General features: G+C 51.5%; 1 protein-coding gene across 3 annotated transcripts; it reads left to right on the top strand.

Annotated features, from left to right (window-relative positions):
- The first annotated feature begins 1,497 nt into the window (after positions 1-1,497).
- Positions 1,498-14,702, top strand: SLC38A7 (solute carrier family 38 member 7). Of its 3 annotated transcripts, none has more exons than XM_005218544.5 (11): positions 1,498-1,526; positions 3,296-3,720; positions 4,449-4,647; positions 4,876-5,020; positions 5,921-6,019; positions 7,105-7,162; positions 7,360-7,474; positions 8,802-8,949; positions 9,486-9,685; positions 10,531-10,585; positions 12,607-14,702. In XM_005218544.5, exons 2-11 carry the CDS (start codon positions 3,451-3,453, stop codon positions 12,707-12,709), a joined length of 1,392 nt encoding a protein of 463 aa, XP_005218601.1. In that variant the 5' UTR covers positions 1,498-1,526; positions 3,296-3,450; the 3' UTR covers positions 12,710-14,702.
- The last annotated feature ends 2,349 nt before the right edge of the window (positions 14,703-17,051 follow it).

The following is a 17,051-nucleotide window of genomic DNA, read 5'->3' as shown; positions in this document are numbered from 1 at the left end:
TGGTAAAATTCATAAATCACAACAAAATCATTTTTGTTTTTAAAAACCTGAAAACAGCTCAGATGTCCTCCAAAAGTGATTAGTTGCACAAACTGCACAGACCATGGAATATTGTTACTCGGTAACAAAACATATACTTGCATGAGTCTTCCAGCAATTATGCTGGATAAAAATAGTCAATCCTAAAAATTTACAGACTTTATGATCCTATTTATAGAACATTTTTTGAAATCAGAACCTTTTAGAAATGGAGTTGACTGCCATGGATGAGTAATTGAGAGGAGTTGCAGAAGGGGGTAGCCTTGCTGGAGGGAGGTGAGTGTGGTTATGTTAATAAAAGGGCAACAGGAGGGATCCCTGTGATGAATGAAATATTCAGAATCTTGAATGTGGTATATGTAGATTTGTAAACTCCGCACATGATTAAGTTGTATCGAACTAAATATACACCAAAAATAACTATAAATGTGACTGAGGAAATGGAACATGATCAGTGGATCAAGTCAATGTCAGTATCCTGGTTGTGATATGGTGCTGTAATTGTGCAAAATGTCACCATTGAGGGAAACCAGGTAAACAGGACACAGAATCTCACCAGCAAGGACCTTTGGTGCGTGGAGAGGAGGTAATATAGATGAGACCGTTGGAAAGCCAAAGGTTATGTGGCAACTTTCAAGTGGCACACAGCCAGAAACAGAAGCCAGGGCTCTGGACACTGATTGCTTGGTTCAACAAATATTTATTTATTTGAGTGACACCAATGCCTCAGATTCTCAGTTGTAGAATCCAGGCTCTGGGGTTATAACTATTAATATGAACAACCCTCAGGCCAGCCACAGCTCAAGGAGGTACAGATGACCCCTCGCTATCCTGAGTCCCTGTCCGTGGGTGTGACGGCAAGAAGGGAAACAAGGACAATGAAGCCCAACAGCCAGGGCCCACGGGGCACCGGGACTGGCAAAGATACCAAACCTCCCAAAGCTCTTCCTAAAAGGAAGCAGAAGTGTGTGCTTTGGCCAAGGGACCCGGGACCAAAGGTAACGGGATAAATACGGGCGGACAGGGTGCCGGGAGTAGTTTGGGGCAGTGCTTTCAGGATGAGGATTAGAGAGCTGGCAGACTCATTGGAAAAGTCCCTGGTGCTGGGAAATACCGAGGGCAAAGCTTTTGGGATGAGGATTAGAGAGCTGGTAGACTCATTGGAAAAGTCCCTGATGCTGGGAAAGATCGAGGGCAGAAGGAAAAGAGGGCGTCAGAAGATGAGATGGCTGGACGGCCTCACCGATGCAATGAACATGCACTTGGGCAAACTCCTGAAGTTAGTGAGGGACAGGGAGGCCTGGTGTGCTGAACTACACCGGGGTCGGAAAGAGTCGGACACGACTTGGTGACTGAACAACAGTCTAACACTGACGCCCCCAGAAGACTACAACTCCCAGCGTGCCCCACGGTCCGCCCCGGCCCCGGCGGTCATGTGATCGCTGCTCACGTGTCTACACTACCGGCCGGGGCTAGAAAGACCGCAGGTAGGTGGAAGGAGGTACAGGTTGGTGGAGGGTGGAATCTGGGTCCCCAAGGGCCCCACCGCGGCAGAACCCTACTCACTCGCTGCAGGGCTCTGCAACCTGTCATCCTCTGTACCACGCCCGCTCGGGGTCAGCCGGCCCTTGCCGCACCTTATCCCGGCCTGTCCCTACCTGGTCTCCACCTGTCGAGCCCCGGAACCCCCTCCACAGTTTACCACACAGCAGCCCACTCTCTGTCCCGGGTGGGCCGTGGCCCATTTTCCAATGCAGCCCACCCCTCGTATTTCTGGGATTCGGCCCCAGGCTGGCCTGGGTACTTACTCTCGTTGGGCTCTCAGGGGCCTACTGCAGTGGTTACAGCTCTGGCCTGAGGGCGTGGGCATTAAGCTGCTAGTTCTGACTCTGCCAACGAGCCTCTGGGACATAAGCCTCTCTCCCTCCGTGGGTCTGTTTCCCTAACTGAGCTGTTGCTTCACTCTGTGAGTTAAGTCAGAGAGTCTCACTTCCCTTCACTCTGTTGACCAGCACTGGTGAAGTTTGAGAAAGAAAAAATTGAAGGCAGACAGGGAAGTGAGGAGAATCAGATCTCAGAGTTTGGGGAAGAAGGCGCCATAAGGAATAGCCCATAGCTCTCTGTCCACCAAAGCCAGAAGGGTGGAAAGAGCAGGTAAGCTGGGGACCATGGAGCAGAGTAATTTGAGGGGAGGGGAGGCTAAGAGATTCCGGAGCAGTGCAGAGACCTCTTGTGTCTGAGAGGTGAGCAGGATGGAGGGCGAGGTCTCACAGCGTGGGGAGCACCTGCTTTACATGGTTCTCTCTGGAGCTACACTGGAAGCCTGAGACCAAAAGTGCCTCCAGTACTCATTCACTGCTTTGATTTTTTGCTGAGTTGCTGGCTGGGTGGCAAGTTGCATAAGAGAAAGCCCTGTGGCATCTGACTGATCTTTCTGGATTTGAAGCCAGCAGGGAGATATTTTCCCTGGAGCTGTGTCCCTTGCTTGCATGCTTGGTGACATGTCTGAGAGTACCCAAACGCCCCCTTTTCTGTGTGATAAGTTTACAGCTCCCAACTTTGTTCAGCCATCACAGGAGGAGCCATGGCAAGAATCAGACCACCCAAGAGGCCTCAGTAGACATTTTAGACCCCCCTGTGTGTTGGGGGCATGAGATGGAATGCATCTGTGATGGGCAGTGGTGAGGTCAGTCATGTGGGAGAAGAGAATTTAAATCCTCACTGAAATTTTGAAGGGCTTTGAAAGCTCCACAGCATTGAGACTCTGGGCAGGAGGGAGGTATGCTGGGTGTGAGAAACTGAAGTACCCACAGTTCTAGGTGAGGATTGTTCTTCAGACCCTGCGGTATAGAAACCAGTTGGGAAGCCAGACAGATTTGGATCTCAGTCTTCCTCTGCAGCTTGCTACTGTGTGATCCTGAATGAGTGATTTGATCTCTCTGAACCTTATGACCACTGTAATCTAAGGAATGAATGAGATAAGATATGTGCATGACACTCCTGCTTGATGCACGCATGGCCTCTAGTGCTGACATGTCGGTACCCCTCTCTTCTGGGTTTGTGTCTTACTTACCTGATCAGTCCGTGAGCCTGAAGCAGGCAGGAGTTGCGTCTGACACCTTTCTGTCTCTGCCATTACGCTGTGGCACCCAGTGCAGTGATCCACACACTAGCACACCTGGGTTTGGATCTCAGCCATCTGATCTTGGGAAAGTCGTTATCTTGGGATAACAGTATACCTGCCTTTCCCATCTAGGTTTAGGAGAGCCGGAATCCACAGGCCTCCTAGGATAACAGCCCCACACAGGCTGGGGCCACCCTTCCAGCTGAAGGTGTGTTCCCTCAGTTCCCCAGTGGATGAGGCCGTGAGACAGAACCCACAGACCCTGCGGGAACAGGACTCCAGGGGCCATGGCCCAGGTCAGCATCAACAGAGACCTTGGCGAATGGGGTTTAAGCACAGACTCTGGGGAGCGTGCCCGTCTGCTGCAGAGTCCCTCTGTGGACATAGCCCCCAAGAGTGAGGGGGAGGCCCCTCCTGGGGGTGTGGGCGGAGGCACCACTTCCACACTTGGAGCCATCTTCATCGTTGTCAATGCCTGCCTGGGCGCGGGGCTACTCAACTTCCCGGCAGCCTTCAGCACTGCCGGGGGCGTGGCAGCCGGCATCACATTGCAGATGGTGAGTGAGGGGGCCTGGCAGGCAGAAATGCAGAGTGGTGGGTCTGGGCTCCTGGCCTCAAAAGGGGGGCTCTGGATCGGGAGTGGTCAGTGACACATGCTAATCACTCTCCCCTCTGCCACACATGGCTGACATTATTAAACTACTGTAGCATTCTTTCCTTTGAGGCCAGATGAGAAGCGTTCTTAGCAATTAGGGAATTTCAGACATCAGTTGCGTATTTAATAGTTATGTGGTTACGTTTAAAAAGCGGGCCCACACCTTTTAGAACTGCATGTTGAAATATTTGCTGATGAAATTTGTATTTTCTTCAACATAATCCAGAGTGGGAGAGGGAAGAGATGAAACAAGACTGGTCTTGAATTGATGATTTTTTTGTTTTTAATCTTTTGGCCACACCACACAGCATGTGGGATATTAGTTGCCCACCAGGGATTGAACCTGCCCTCCCTGCATTGGCAGCATGGAGTCCTAACCACTGCCCCACCAAGGAAGTCCCTGAATTGATGATTTTTGAATTTGAGATTTGAGCGATGTTTGAAATTTTCCTCAAAACTTTTTGTCTTTAAGGAAAATGCCGATTCCAGTAATCTATTAAAATTACCCTGCAGGATAAGGCTCATTTGCCAAATGGACTTTGGGCACCAGGCCAGTAAACGCTGAGCAAAACCAGGCTGCTCTTTGCTGCCAGGCCTTTCCCATACACTCTTGCTCCACCCTGCCTGCAGGCCATGCTGGTTTTCATCATCAGTGGCCTCGTCATCCTGGCCTACTGCTCCCAGGCCAGCAATGAGAGGACCTACCAGGAGGTGGTGTGGGCTGTGTGTGGCAAGCTGACAGGCGTGCTGTGTGAGGTCGCCATTGCCACCTACACTTTCGGGACCTGCATCGCCTTCCTCATCATCATCGGGGACCAGCAGGACAAGAGTGAGGTCCCCCCTCAGTATCTACCTCATCCCTCCCGCCTGGCCCTGGGGATCCTGCAGTGGGCGGGGAAGAGCCTGGAATACCCACCCAAGGCCCGGGCCCGGCATTCATCTGGGAATCCTCCCTGCTGGCTGCTGGGCCCATGAGACAGTTGGAGATCCCAGCAGAGGTGGAGGACCATACCCTGCAGGAGCCTGGCATCACCTTCCCTCCTTCCTCCCTCTGCAGTTATAGCTGTGATGGCAAAGGAGCCTGAGGGGCCCGGCGGCAGCCCCTGGTACACAGACCGCAAGTTCACCATCAGCCTCACTGCCTTCCTCTTCATCCTGCCCCTCTCCATCCCCAGGGAGATCGGCTTCCAGAAATATGCCAGGTTTGGAGGCCCCACCCCAGCCTGCGCTGGACAGCAGTTCTGGTCACAGGCAGTCAGAGACCCAAGGGCAGCAGGGGAACCCCTCTCCTCCATGCCACCTTGCCTCCGGGGCAGAAAGAGGGGGCAAGGCAGAGACAGAACAGGGCTTGCAGAGGTTCTAGCAGAAGACGTTCCTTCTGTGTCAGCAGCTAGGGAGACAGTGGCTCTTTGCATCAGTGGGAGCATCAGTTCCAAATGTCCTTGTCCAAGAAGGGACGGATAGTAATCCTGAATGTGAAGGCCTCTCCTGGCCTGGGCCTTGTCTTTCTCACAAAGCATGAGATTTTTTGATCATTTGGAATTGTTAGCTTCACAGCATTTTCCATGCAGCTCAGTGTGAAGGGAAGGGACTAGCTTCTTGGCTCAGAGTCTGAAAAACAGGGATTCTAACCTGTTTGCTGTGATCCTTAATTGAAGGGGTCATGCTCAGTGTCTCCAAGGTTCTCTTTAATGTTGACTTTCTGGTATTAGTGCCTTGGAGCCTTCTCCCTCCAGCCTTTCCTGCTTCTCAAAGGCCCTGCTTGCAGCTCTGGCCATACCTGGGCTGCTCTGATTGAAGTAGCAGATGTGCTTTGAAGCCCAGTGCCCCCTGCTGCAGTCTCTGAGCTATGGAGCTGAACCACCTTATTTCCCAGTGGCCACACATGTCAGTCTGGTCCCCTCTTGGCTTCCTAACTGTGGCTTGTTTCTTTGAAATTTATTTCTCATGCATTTCTTAAGTCTTTGTTTGGAATGATCTCCCAGTTGGTTCCTTAGACACTTTTGGTCACTAAGGTGAAGGATGGATGTCCCTGGGGATAGAATCGAAGAAGAGGCAGCTGGGACTAGGGAGGAGGAGGCTTAATTCATCCTTTCTGGCAGCTTCCTGAGCGTCGTGGGTACCTGGTATGTCACTGCCATCATCATCATCAAATACATCTGGCCTGATAAAGAGATGACCCCAGCAGACATCCTGAACAGGTGAGTGAGGGCCCCCAGGAGGCACATAGGGTAGAAGCTGCACTTGGGCCCCAGGAGGTATTAGGTCAGGCATCAAAAAGCCACACAGGAGACTTCCCTGGTGGTCCAGTGGCTGAGACTCCCTGCCCCCAATGCAGGGGGCCCCTGGTCAGAGAGCTAAATACCACGTCTAATGACTAAGACCTGGCACAGCCAAATAAATACATTAAAAAAAAAAAATCCCAAGGCTCATTAGGGGTTTGACTCATTGGTCATTGTAGGAAGGAGACAAGAGGTCCTGATCTCCTTTTACTGGAGAGAAGAGTAAGAACCAGAGATGAGGGCCACTTTGCCATTGACGTACAACAAATGAGCCAGTGTGAGACTAGGCCTTGGGTTATAGATCCTGCCAAGGTGGAACTGCACGTTTTTTCAACATGTGCTTACCTGTATCTTCTTTGTGAAAATGAATCAATTTTCTCATTTTTTTTTTTAAAAAAAGGTTTCTTTTTTTTTTAAAGCTTTAAAACTTTTTTAAATTAATTAATTTATTTTTGGTTGTGCTGGGTCTTCGTTGCCTCTAGAGCTTTTCTCTAGTTGTGGCAGGTGGGCACTACTCGCTAGTTGCGGCACACAGGCTTCTCTTACAGTGGCTTCTCTGTTGTCTTGTCGCGGAGCACAGCCTCAGGCTTCAGTAGTGGCAGCATGTGGGCTCAACAGTTGTGGCTCCAAGGCTTAGTTGCTCCTCAAAATATGGGCTCTTCCTGGACCAGGGATCAAACCCATGTCTCCTGCATTGGCAGGCAAGGTGTATTTTTTACCACTGAGAGGAAGTTTGGTTTCCTTTTTCTTGAAAGGAACAAACCAGAGAAGCAGAAGCCCAAGTGCAAGAACCAGAACTTCTGGATTTGAGTCCCAGGAGGGCCTTCCAGAGCCTCAGTTTACTGACCTGTGAAGTGTGTCCTCTCCACTCCACCCTTGTGTGGGGGGAATGTGTGTCGCTGGCTGGTGGGGGCTGTGGGGGGCTGACTGAAGAGTAAAGGCGTGGGGCAGTTGGGGACTCTGAGGGCTTCACGGGCAGCAGCATCTTGTGTGTCTGTCCGCAGGCCAGCTTCCTGGATAGCCGTGTTCAATGCCATGCCCACCATCTGCTTCGGATTTCAGGTGGCAGTTTCAAGGTCCCTTTTGTTCCCTTAGCTCACTCCCCATCCTGGGATGGAATCTACATTATCGGTGGGACGGGCAGGGTGGTGGTGAGGGTGGTCCTGGAAGGGGGAGCTGAGTGGGAGTCCCAGGACTTTGCCCTTTGTCCTTGGGATGAGGTCACTTGCACACCCTGACCCTGCCCTTCACCCTGACAGTGTCACGTGAGCAGCGTACCCGTCTTCAACAGCATGCGGCAGCCCGAGGTGAAGACCTGGGGCGGCGTGGTGACAGCTGCCATGGTCATCGCCCTCGCTGTCTACATGGGCACAGGTGAGTGCTCCCCTCTGAGGGCCAGGCTTAGAGGGCTCCCACTCTCCATTTTCATCCCCAAGTCCTCTGGCCCAGGATTTCCTGGGCTTAACCCTGCATTCCCAGCACGTCAAATACTTCCGTTGGCGTTGGCTTGAACTTGGGGTTCCTTGGGGCTCCTCCCGCCCAAATGAGAGATGCATGCATGTATTCATTCAGCAGCTGTCAGTGGGTGCCTAGTCAGTCAGTCCCAGGAACGTTCTCAGCATGGAGGGGATGCCATAGACAGAGAGAGGTCTGGTCCTGCTTTGCATGAAATTGACAGTCTATTCGGAGAGACAGTCTTATAGCAGAAACCGGCAATCAGTAAGGAAATCCAGATGCGTGCCACAGTAACAGCGAACCAGGGAAGATGTGAGTGGGGCTGGCTTTAGGGGGCGGATCAAAGACGGCTCCCCTCAGAGGAGATGGCATCTGGGGAAGCCCAAACCATGATAAGGAGCTAGAATCTGAAGAGCCCAGGGGGAAAGCATTCTAGACAGAGGAACGAGAAAATGCAGAGTCCCTGAGGCCAGGACAGAAGAAGGTCTGTGGAACAAGCTGTGGGGGTGGGTGGTGGGCAGCAGCACCAAACGGGGAGCACAGCCAGACCCTTGAGGACTGGTGGGAGCCGGAGAGGAAGCGTTTTCAGCAGGGGTGTGGCTCGGAGAAGGGTTGGCTCTGCGTATTGTGTGGAGAATGGTGTGGATGAGGGAGCAGGACTGGGAGACCAAGAAGAATGGCCCAGTGATTGCTCCCACAGATGGGTCTCAGGACCAGCTCTGTACTAGCCTCTGCAGATACAGCCAGGAATAGGGAGCCAAGAACAAGGGAGGCAAATAGGCAGAGCCCCTGTTCTCCTGGAGTTCATGTTTTTACTAGTTGAGGGAGACAGATGATAAACAAGTGGGGGAAAAAAAACAACCTCAGAGGAACACTGTGAAGAAAAGAGAACAAGGTGATGTCGAGAGAGTGCCTGGGGTCGGGGGTCACTGTGGATGAGGAGGGACCTCTGAGCTGAGACCTGAATGATGAGGAGATGGGCAGACAGAAGTTAATGCAGAAGCTCTGAGACAGGAACTGCTGGGGGAGTTCAAGATTAAAGAGGTTAACAGTGTGGGTGTGGGGAATGTGAGAAGTCAGGGAAGAGGGCTTCTGAGCCCAGCCCCGACACCCTTCTAAGCCTCAGTTTTAGCCTCCAGGGCTGGTCTGTCACCTCCCCATCTGCTGCTGGACTGAGCAAGGGATTGTCCCTCTCCCTAACCCTCCCAGGGTCGCTCTGACCCAGCCCTCTCGTCCCCGCCCTCAGGTATCTGCGGCTTCCTGACCTTTGGAGACGCCGTGGACCCTGACGTGCTCCTGTCCTACCCGTCAGAAGACATGGCTGTGGCTGTGGCCCGTGCCTTCATCATCCTGAGTGTGCTCACCTCCTACCCCATCCTGCACTTCTGCGGACGGTGAGCCCTCCGCCCCACCCCTTGAAGGTGGTGCTTCTCACCAGGGCCCCTGGATGCCCTTTGAACACGGCCTTGGGCCTTGTGAAACATCCATTTTATAGAGAGAGACATTGAAGCCCATAGGAAACAGTCAATGCCTAGGATGGCCCTGCAAGCACCCCCAGCCTGGTCTTGGGGGGCAGAGTCACCAGGACAACCTGTGAGTGCTCTGAGAACCTCTAATCCAGGTCCCTTCCTGAACACCCTGTCTTCTGGATACCCCAGACCCTCCCTTTCCAGGAGTCTAGTGGAATCAGTTCCCATGGGGTGTGCAAACTCTGGACCAGGCAAGGCACTCAGTCTTTCACATTCACCATCCCATCCGGTCCCCATGGCAACCCTGAGAAGAATGCCACTAGACCCATTTCGCAGAAGAGGAGACTGAGGCCCAGGGATTGTCTTACCTACCGTCCATCCAGTTGGGGGTCTGGCTCCATGGCTGGAGTGTGGGGGCTCTGTCAGCAGGTACGCCTCTGAGCCCCTCTCTGTGTGGGCAGGGCGGTGATCGAAGGCCTGTGGCTGCGCTACCAGGGCATGCCGGTGGAGGAGGACGTGGGCCGGGAGCGGCGGCGGCGAGTGCTGCAGACGCTGGTCTGGTTCCTGCTCACCTTGCTGCTGGCGCTCTTCATCCCTGACATCGGCAAGGTCATCTCAGTCATCGGAGGCCTGGCCGCCTGCTTCATCTTTGTCTTCCCAGGTGTGGACCCCCGGTGTCCCCACAGCACTCACTCCCAGACCCTCCTGGCCTCAGCTCCTGTCTTGCTCACCTGCGGGGGAGAATAATCACCAGCATTTATCAATCACCTTCAGGCTCTGTGGGAACCCCTGTTTGAGCATCACCTCCTACAGAGAAGGTGTAATTGTCATCTCCATTTTACCCATGAGGAGGTGTGAGGTTCAGAGAGAGTAACAAACTTCCCTAGAGGTTAACAAACTCAACTAAAGAAGAATAGAATCTTTTCAAACTGAAGTCTGTCCAGATCCACAGTCTATATAGTCTTAACTCTTATTTCAAGAACCTGTTCCTCCATGACTGTCAGGGATCTGGCTGGGTCAGCCCACGACAGGGTAATTAGGGTCTGGCAGTGGCACCCTGACACGGAGGTTGGGAGACTTGAGTTTCAGACAGTCTGCCACCGGATCCCTGGGAAACTGTCCTGTCTGCCCAGTCACGAGTTCTGCCTATACCCAGCTTATTTCTACCCAAGAGGCCAGCTGGAAGGCCCTTGCCACTTGGCCTGGAGCAAGGGGGCCACACCTGCTCAGAAGTGCATTGGGAAAGCCCTGCAGCGAGGGCACCACAAAGTCGCCTCCCAGTGCTGCCCCTTTAGCTTGAGGTCTTATGTGCCACCCAAGGACCTCTCCTGGGAGCCCAGTTGCCAGGCTTCCAGCTGGGTGCAGAGTGGAGGCAGAGATGGAAAATGTGGAGGAGGAAACACAGGCCTTTCTCTGTCCACCTCCCCTGTCTCCTGGCAAAGGTGGAGGCTGGCCGGTTATGGGGGGAACCCAGCCAAGCTCTCAGGGCCACCTCTTCTCTTCCAGGGCTGTGCCTCATTCAAGCCAAACTCTCTGAGATGGAGGAAGTCAAGCCAGCCAGGTAAAGCAGGGCCCAGCCTGTGGGCCTCTGGGGGAGGTGCTGGACGGGGAGGTACCCTTTAAACTGGTCGGAATCAGGAGACCTGTGTACTTTGAAAATAGGAGTTTCTAAAATACTGTTTAAAAAATATATATTTATTTATTTGTTTGGCTCTGCTGGGTCTTAGTTGCAGCATGTGAGATCAAGTTCCCTGACCAGGGATCGAACCCAGGCCCCCTGCTTTGGGAGCATGGAGTCTTAGCCACTGGACCACCGGGGAAGTTCCTTAAAATACTTCTTTTAAAATGAGTAACGTGTTAGTTGTAACAGTTCAAACACTTCTGAAGGACTTTAGAGAAAAACGTGGAAGTCCCTCCTTCCCCACCGCCCTCTCCCTTCTCCTGAGAGAGCTCATGTCATGAGCGTGGCCTGTGCCCTTGTAGACTGTTGCTATGTGTGCACGGATGTCTGTGTACACAAAGTGATGCGTGTGTATACACAGACACATGGGTTTTTGTGTCTGGTTAGGTTTTTTCCCAAAGATTATTTCAATCCAGACACACTTTCCTACCCCTGCTTTTTTTCACTTAACCATGTATCTTGGAGATCACTCTCTGTCCACACAAGATCGACTGCTTCCTTTTTCAGTGGCTGTAGAGTCTGTTGTTTGAATGTGTCCTGAATGTGAACACACTTGTGCACATACACCTTGGCACACCTGTTCAAGGATCTTAGTGTCATCGATTCTTAGAAGGAAGTTGCTTTATCACAAGGCATGCCCCTTTTCACTTTGGAACGTGGGTTCAAATTACCCTCTCAAGAGGCAGTACCAGTCCGAGTCCCAGCAGCAGTGAATGAAAGTGCCCTGTTCCCCATATCCCTGCCAGCACAGTACATAGAGGCCTTTTCAATATTTCTTAGTCTATTGAAAACAAAACACTATATTTAAAAAAATTTTACCTTTTTAAAGTGTTCAGTAGTTATTAATTCTGTTCATATTTTTGTGTAACCACCAGCCATCTCCAGAACTTTTGCATCATCCTAAACTGAAACTCTGTACCCATTAAACAGTCACTCCTTGTTCCCCTTCGCCCCAGCCCCTGGCAACCAGCATTCTATTTTCTGTGTGAATCTGACTCTTCTAGGTACTTCCTGTAACTGGAATTGTATTTGTTTTTTTTTGTACCTGGCTTCTTTCACTTAGCATAATGTCCTCAAGGTCTGTGTGTTGTAACTTGAGTCACAATGTCCTTTGTTTTTAAGGCCGAATAATATTCATTGTATGTACAGGCCACATTTTGCAAAACACTGCATTGTTTTTAATATGTACATGTTCCTGAATGGTAGAGAGGTTATGACCAGGTTGCATGCTTTAAAAACAAACAAACAGAAAATTATTGTGGGGACTTCCCTGGCAGTCCACTGGTTAAGACTCTGTTCTTCCAATACAGGGGGAATGGGGAATCGGGGAACTAAGATCCCATATGCCATGTGGTAAGGCCTAAAAAAAAAAAAAAAATCCAGTTATAAGCCTGCAGCTGTTTTTGACACACATAAGTTTGCAGATGCTTTTGACTTATTTTTTAATAAAATGGATCACTTCGTGTGACTTGCTTTTTCCTGACCATCTTTCCCATCAGGAGACATACATTCTAATTCTGGTCCTGCCCTTGGTCTCCTGTGACCAGTCAGCTAATCGCATTAGGTCTTGGTCTCCTTACCCATGGTCTAGGAGTCATACACCCAGCCCCATAAACCTTTGTGTGAAAGCTGTTGAGAAGTAGGAAGTGCTCTACCCACAGGAGAAGTGGTATAAGTAATTACAGTAATTAACTGATACATGGCAACCCACTCCAATATTCTTGCCTGGAGAATCCCAGGGACAGAGGAGCATGGTTGGCTACAGTCCTTAGGGTCACAAAGAGTCATGACTTCAGACACGACTGAAGTGACTTAGTACATACATTTATATATATATGAGAGTCTGCAACGTCATGAGTGGTTGACTGACCAGGCCCCCTCTCTCACCCTCTGCTCTACAGCTGGTGGGCGATGGTCAGTTACGGAGTCCTCTTGGTCACACTGGGAGCCTTCATCTTTGGCCAGACCACAGCCAACGCCATTTTTGTGGATCTTTTGGCGTAACCACTGCCTCCCAGAGAATTCTTGGCCTTTGTTGTTAGACCCAGGAACCCATCTCATAGAGCTTCAGGACCACCCTGGGCCCGGCATCATTCCCCTCCACTGGTGGGATGACATCCACACATCCTTTTCCAGAAACAGTTCTGGGGTGAAATCAGACCCCACCCCCGTGGACAGTTCCAACTCAGCTCCCTTCCTGCTCCCCCATCCTGGCAGTGCCATGGATGGTAGGAGGAAGTCTCATGCCACAGGAGAACCTCCTCCCCTCCTCCACTTCTCGACTTCTCCATGCCTGGACGCCATGGGTAAAGAGTGTTGGTAGGTCTCCAAAGAAAGAACTCAGCCTGACTTGCCTCTGGAGAAAGAGTGTGCACCGAGAGGTCCTCTCCTCCACAGAGAAGCCTGTCCTGAGTAGAGGCTCTGCTCATCACCCCGGGACTCAGCACCTGCTCCCGTGTGTCGGCAGCCCAGCCACCAGCGGCTTCCTCCCGCAAGTCCCAGAGGTAGCCTGAAAGCAAATGAGTGCACCAAGGCAGGTAGATGGATGCCTGTCCACTGCCTCCTGGGCCCGTGGAGAGCCCGAGAGCCCCCTTGCCCATGGCTGATTGACATTTCCCAAGGCTTTTGGGGTCTCGCCCTGCCTCTTTACCCAGACCTGTGGTCCAGACATCCCTCTGCTCCTCCATCCCAGACATCACCAAGTCTAATGTTTACAAACGGTGCCAGCCCAGCTCTGAGCCAGGAGCCAGGAGCCACCCCGTGCCACGGTGCTGTGAGTACTCCCTGAACTCACCCCACGGTGGGGAGTCTGCTTTCTCTCTTAGATTCCAGGTGGGCCCCTCTTTTCAAAGCAACAAGAGTTGGGACGTCCCTGGTGGTCCAGTAGTTAAGACTCTGCTTGCAGTGTAGGGGGCACAGGTGCAATCCCTGTCAGGGAACTAAGATCCCACGTACTGCGAGGTGTGACCAGGAAAAAAAAATGGGACAAAGGCCCAAGAATGGGTGATGGAGCAGGCTGGAAATGCCACGTGGGCTGGGCTCGTGAGGATCAAGGTGACTGTGTCTGGTATCTTCACTTTCAATGGCTGCTTCTCTTCTCCCTGCCCTCCATGTCAACCCCAGCCTGGTACCCGGAGACAAGACAAAAAAGGCAGCTGACATGTCATTGTCTGGACAACATTTGAGTGTAGTCATGCTGGCCTAGAAGTTTCCCTTCCAGTCTGGATCTTGTCTGCTCCTTTCCCCCATCACCTCTTCTCCCCCACCCCATTTTCCTATGGAGCTCAGTCTCTCCTGCTCTCCTAAGTATGGTAGTGGGGTGGACCAAACCCTCCCTTGTCCACTTCCTCAGCTCCACGTGTCCACCAAGCCTGGCCTCAGAGGCCTGTCAGTCACATTAGGACATAGCTAGGTTGTGCCCCACGCGAGGTGAGGAGAGATACTCTCCGCCTTCATATTTTGAACACTTTGGCTACTCAGGCCAACCCCAGGCACCGAATCAGGCTTTCTCTGCCTGGAACACTCAGCATTTTCCCTGGCTCTTCCTGCCCAGAACCTCTGAATGGAGAAGTAGGGGTGAGAGGGACCCATGTGCTCAGGGCAGGGAGATACCAGAAGCAGAGGCTGGCTGGAGCCACATAGACTTCTGCTCAGCCCCAGCCTGGGTGACTTGCCCCTCTTCACATCCCCTCTGGGCTCCCCCAGGGCCAGGCCCACGTGGCCATCTTCTCTCAGCCTGCTACACAGCACCAGGCCCTGCCAGCACGCATATGGACAAGGTTGGGAGGATGGACATCAGCAGGGCTGTACTGCCGCCTCATGTTGCATTTCAATCACGGGTGGGGGTCTGCAAGGGGGAAATGAGCTGGAATCTGGCCTAATAACCTCAGGAGCGCCTTCCCCTGCCCTCCCTGCCTGGGCATTTTACTGTTTCTTTTTTACTTGTGCACATTCAGACCGGAAAGGATGGTTAATAAAAAGGGACTTGTGCTGCTGAGCTGCGTGATCTGTGTCTGACACCGGGGACAGTCCAGGCCACTGGCAGAAGGAAGACGGACTTGGGTGGGCGGTAGGGGCTGGGATGTGGCAAGCCCCTTTTGGCTTCACTATCTATGACCCTTGAGTTGAGAATGGGCCCACTGCACTCCCTTTACCGAGCAAGAAACCTCAAATGGTTCTAGACACCTCTGCCTTCTTCCACATCCCATCAGCCTTTCCCCGCTGACTTGGGACTCTGCCTTGGCTCACCCCCTCCTGTGCAGGCACACATGGGCCTCTGTGTTGTATGTCCCCCCACCAACCTCAAGTTTTGGGGTGAGCTTCAAACTCCTGAGCATCCCCGCTTTGTCCTTTCAGAGGCTGGTGTTGAGAGCAGGCCCCGTTGTCCCAGTTGAGGAGCCAGACACCGTGCTCAAGTGCTGGGGAGAAGATACTTGGCAAAACACACCAGCTCTGCTCTCCCTTTGCTTAGCAAGTCATCACAAATATAAACACACAAGTTGTGATACATGCCAAGAAGGGAAAATACAGAATGTTACATTTGGGGGTCTGGTGCTTCTCTGGAGAGTCAAGGAAGGTTTCCTAAGGGAAGTGACATATGAGCTGGCCTCTGAAGGATGTGTAGGAATGAACTAAGTGAAGAGGTGGGGAGACCTTTGCAGGCCATGGGAAATGCATTTGCAAAGATGGGAGGAACATGGTGGTTTGAGGAATTGGAAAGTGGGTATTGTTGGTGGAGCATGGCCAGGGTGTGGGGGAGTCACAGAGGAGAGCAGAGAATTCTGGGATGGCTTCAGTCATCAATGGCTGCCCCTTAAAAGTCTAACCAGCTCACCTTCCACACACTCTACCTCTCACACTCTCTATCCATGCTCAGCTATTTTGCAAAGATCCTTCCCTCCAGGTGGAGATGAGGACTCTCTCCAAGGAGGAAACATGATGCAAGACTAGACAGGTGGGGGACTCCCCTGTGGTCCAGTGTCTAAGACTCCAAGCTTCCACTGCAGGAGGCATGGGTTCAGTCCCTGGTCAGGGAACTAAGATTTCACATGCTATGCAGCCAAATAAAAAGACGACACAGGTGGGACAGCTTTGGGCCACGCTCCACACTTGCTTAGTGGGCCAAGAGCTTGAGGGTGGTTTCACTTTCTCTGAGTAAACAGAGGGAAGAAAAGCTTACATCTAGGCTATAGGCAAATAAATAGCCAAATTCATCCATTCATCCATTGTAGCCAAGACTTGTAAGTACTTAATCAGTGTCTGTCTTCCTTCCCCATTAGACTGTAAATTCCATGGGGGTAGGCACATCTCCCTTACCTGTCAGTTATCTGAGCCAGTGCCTGGAACACACTTAGCAAGTGTTCAATAGTTGCGTGAATGAATGAACATCAGCTAACACTTGCTGATTTCCTACTTTGTGCTAGCACTTGAATCATTCACATCATACTTCTATGCAGAAGTAAAAGCTAAGAGATGTTACATGGTTTACCCAAGGACACACAGGAAGTAATACTGGAGCCAGACAGCCCTCTTGCCGTCCATGAATGAACAAGTGAGCAAAGGGTTCTTGGCCTGGTGACTTCTGACCCCAGAACGCAAGCTTAGGAACTTCCAACCCTCATGCTAGCACCAACATCAGATCCTGGAACCGCTGGCTTACCCTCCAGCCAAACCACATCAAGTGGTGGGATGTCAGCTGGCCAGTGGCTCTGGGCAAGTCACTTTCCATCTCTGAGCTTCTGTTTCCATATCTCTAATGTGGGACTGATCATCACTGACCTTATTTACCTCCCAGGATAAAGGAGAGCCAGTGCCAAGAAAGTACATGAAAAAATGAAAAGTGCTTTATGACCAGAAATCCACATTTACAGAAGAAATGTGAAAACTCAGTTTCTCCTCAGGAGGCCACATGCCAAGTTGCCCCTAACACTTCCTGGGAGTCAGGATATTTCTCAAACTTTAATGTACTTAAAAATGTTTTATCTCCTTAGGATACAGATTCTGATGCAGTGGATCTGGTGTGGGGCTTCAGTCTGCATTGTAAATGCTCCCAGTTTTGCCCATGCTGGCCCTTGGACCGCACTTTGAGTATCAGGGGACTGGTAGACAAAGCAAAGGCTTTGGCTTCAGACAGAGCTCGCTTAGACCTGAGCAATACCGCTTTACACTGGGAACTCAGGAAATCAGTTCACTTCTAGGAACCCCACTTTCCTCAACTATGAAGTAGGAGTTATGGTGCCCATCTTGTAGATGAAAATATTAAAAATCCAAGGACACATGGTATAATATATGTGAAGTGCCTGGTAGAGAGCAGGGATCATGTTGGTCATTTACTCATACTGGAAAG

The sequence above is a fragment of the Bos taurus genome, chromosome 18, assembly GCF_002263795.3.
Source record: "Bos taurus isolate L1 Dominette 01449 registration number 42190680 breed Hereford chromosome 18, ARS-UCD2.0, whole genome shotgun sequence".
NCBI classification, from domain to species: Eukaryota; Metazoa; Chordata; class Mammalia; order Artiodactyla; family Bovidae; genus Bos; species Bos taurus.
Note: the sequence above shows the minus strand (reverse complement) of the source record. Positions and strands in the feature narration are given on the sequence as shown.

What these genes read in the sequence shown, in the direction of transcription:
- SLC38A7 (XM_005218544.5), top strand. Translation starts at nt 3,451, where the DNA reads ATGGCCCAGGTCAGCATCAACAGAGACCTTGGCGAATGGGGTTTAAGC. An exon ending in CGGGGACCAGCAGGACAAGA is followed by an intron (nt 4,648 to 4,875) that starts GTGAGGTCCCCC and finishes CTCCCTCTGCAG; the next exon opens with TTATAGCTGTGATGGCAAAG. An exon ending in GAGGAAGTCAAGCCAGCCAG is followed by an intron (nt 10,586 to 12,606) that starts GTAAAGCAGGGC and finishes TCTGCTCTACAG; the next exon opens with CTGGTGGGCGATGGTCAGTT.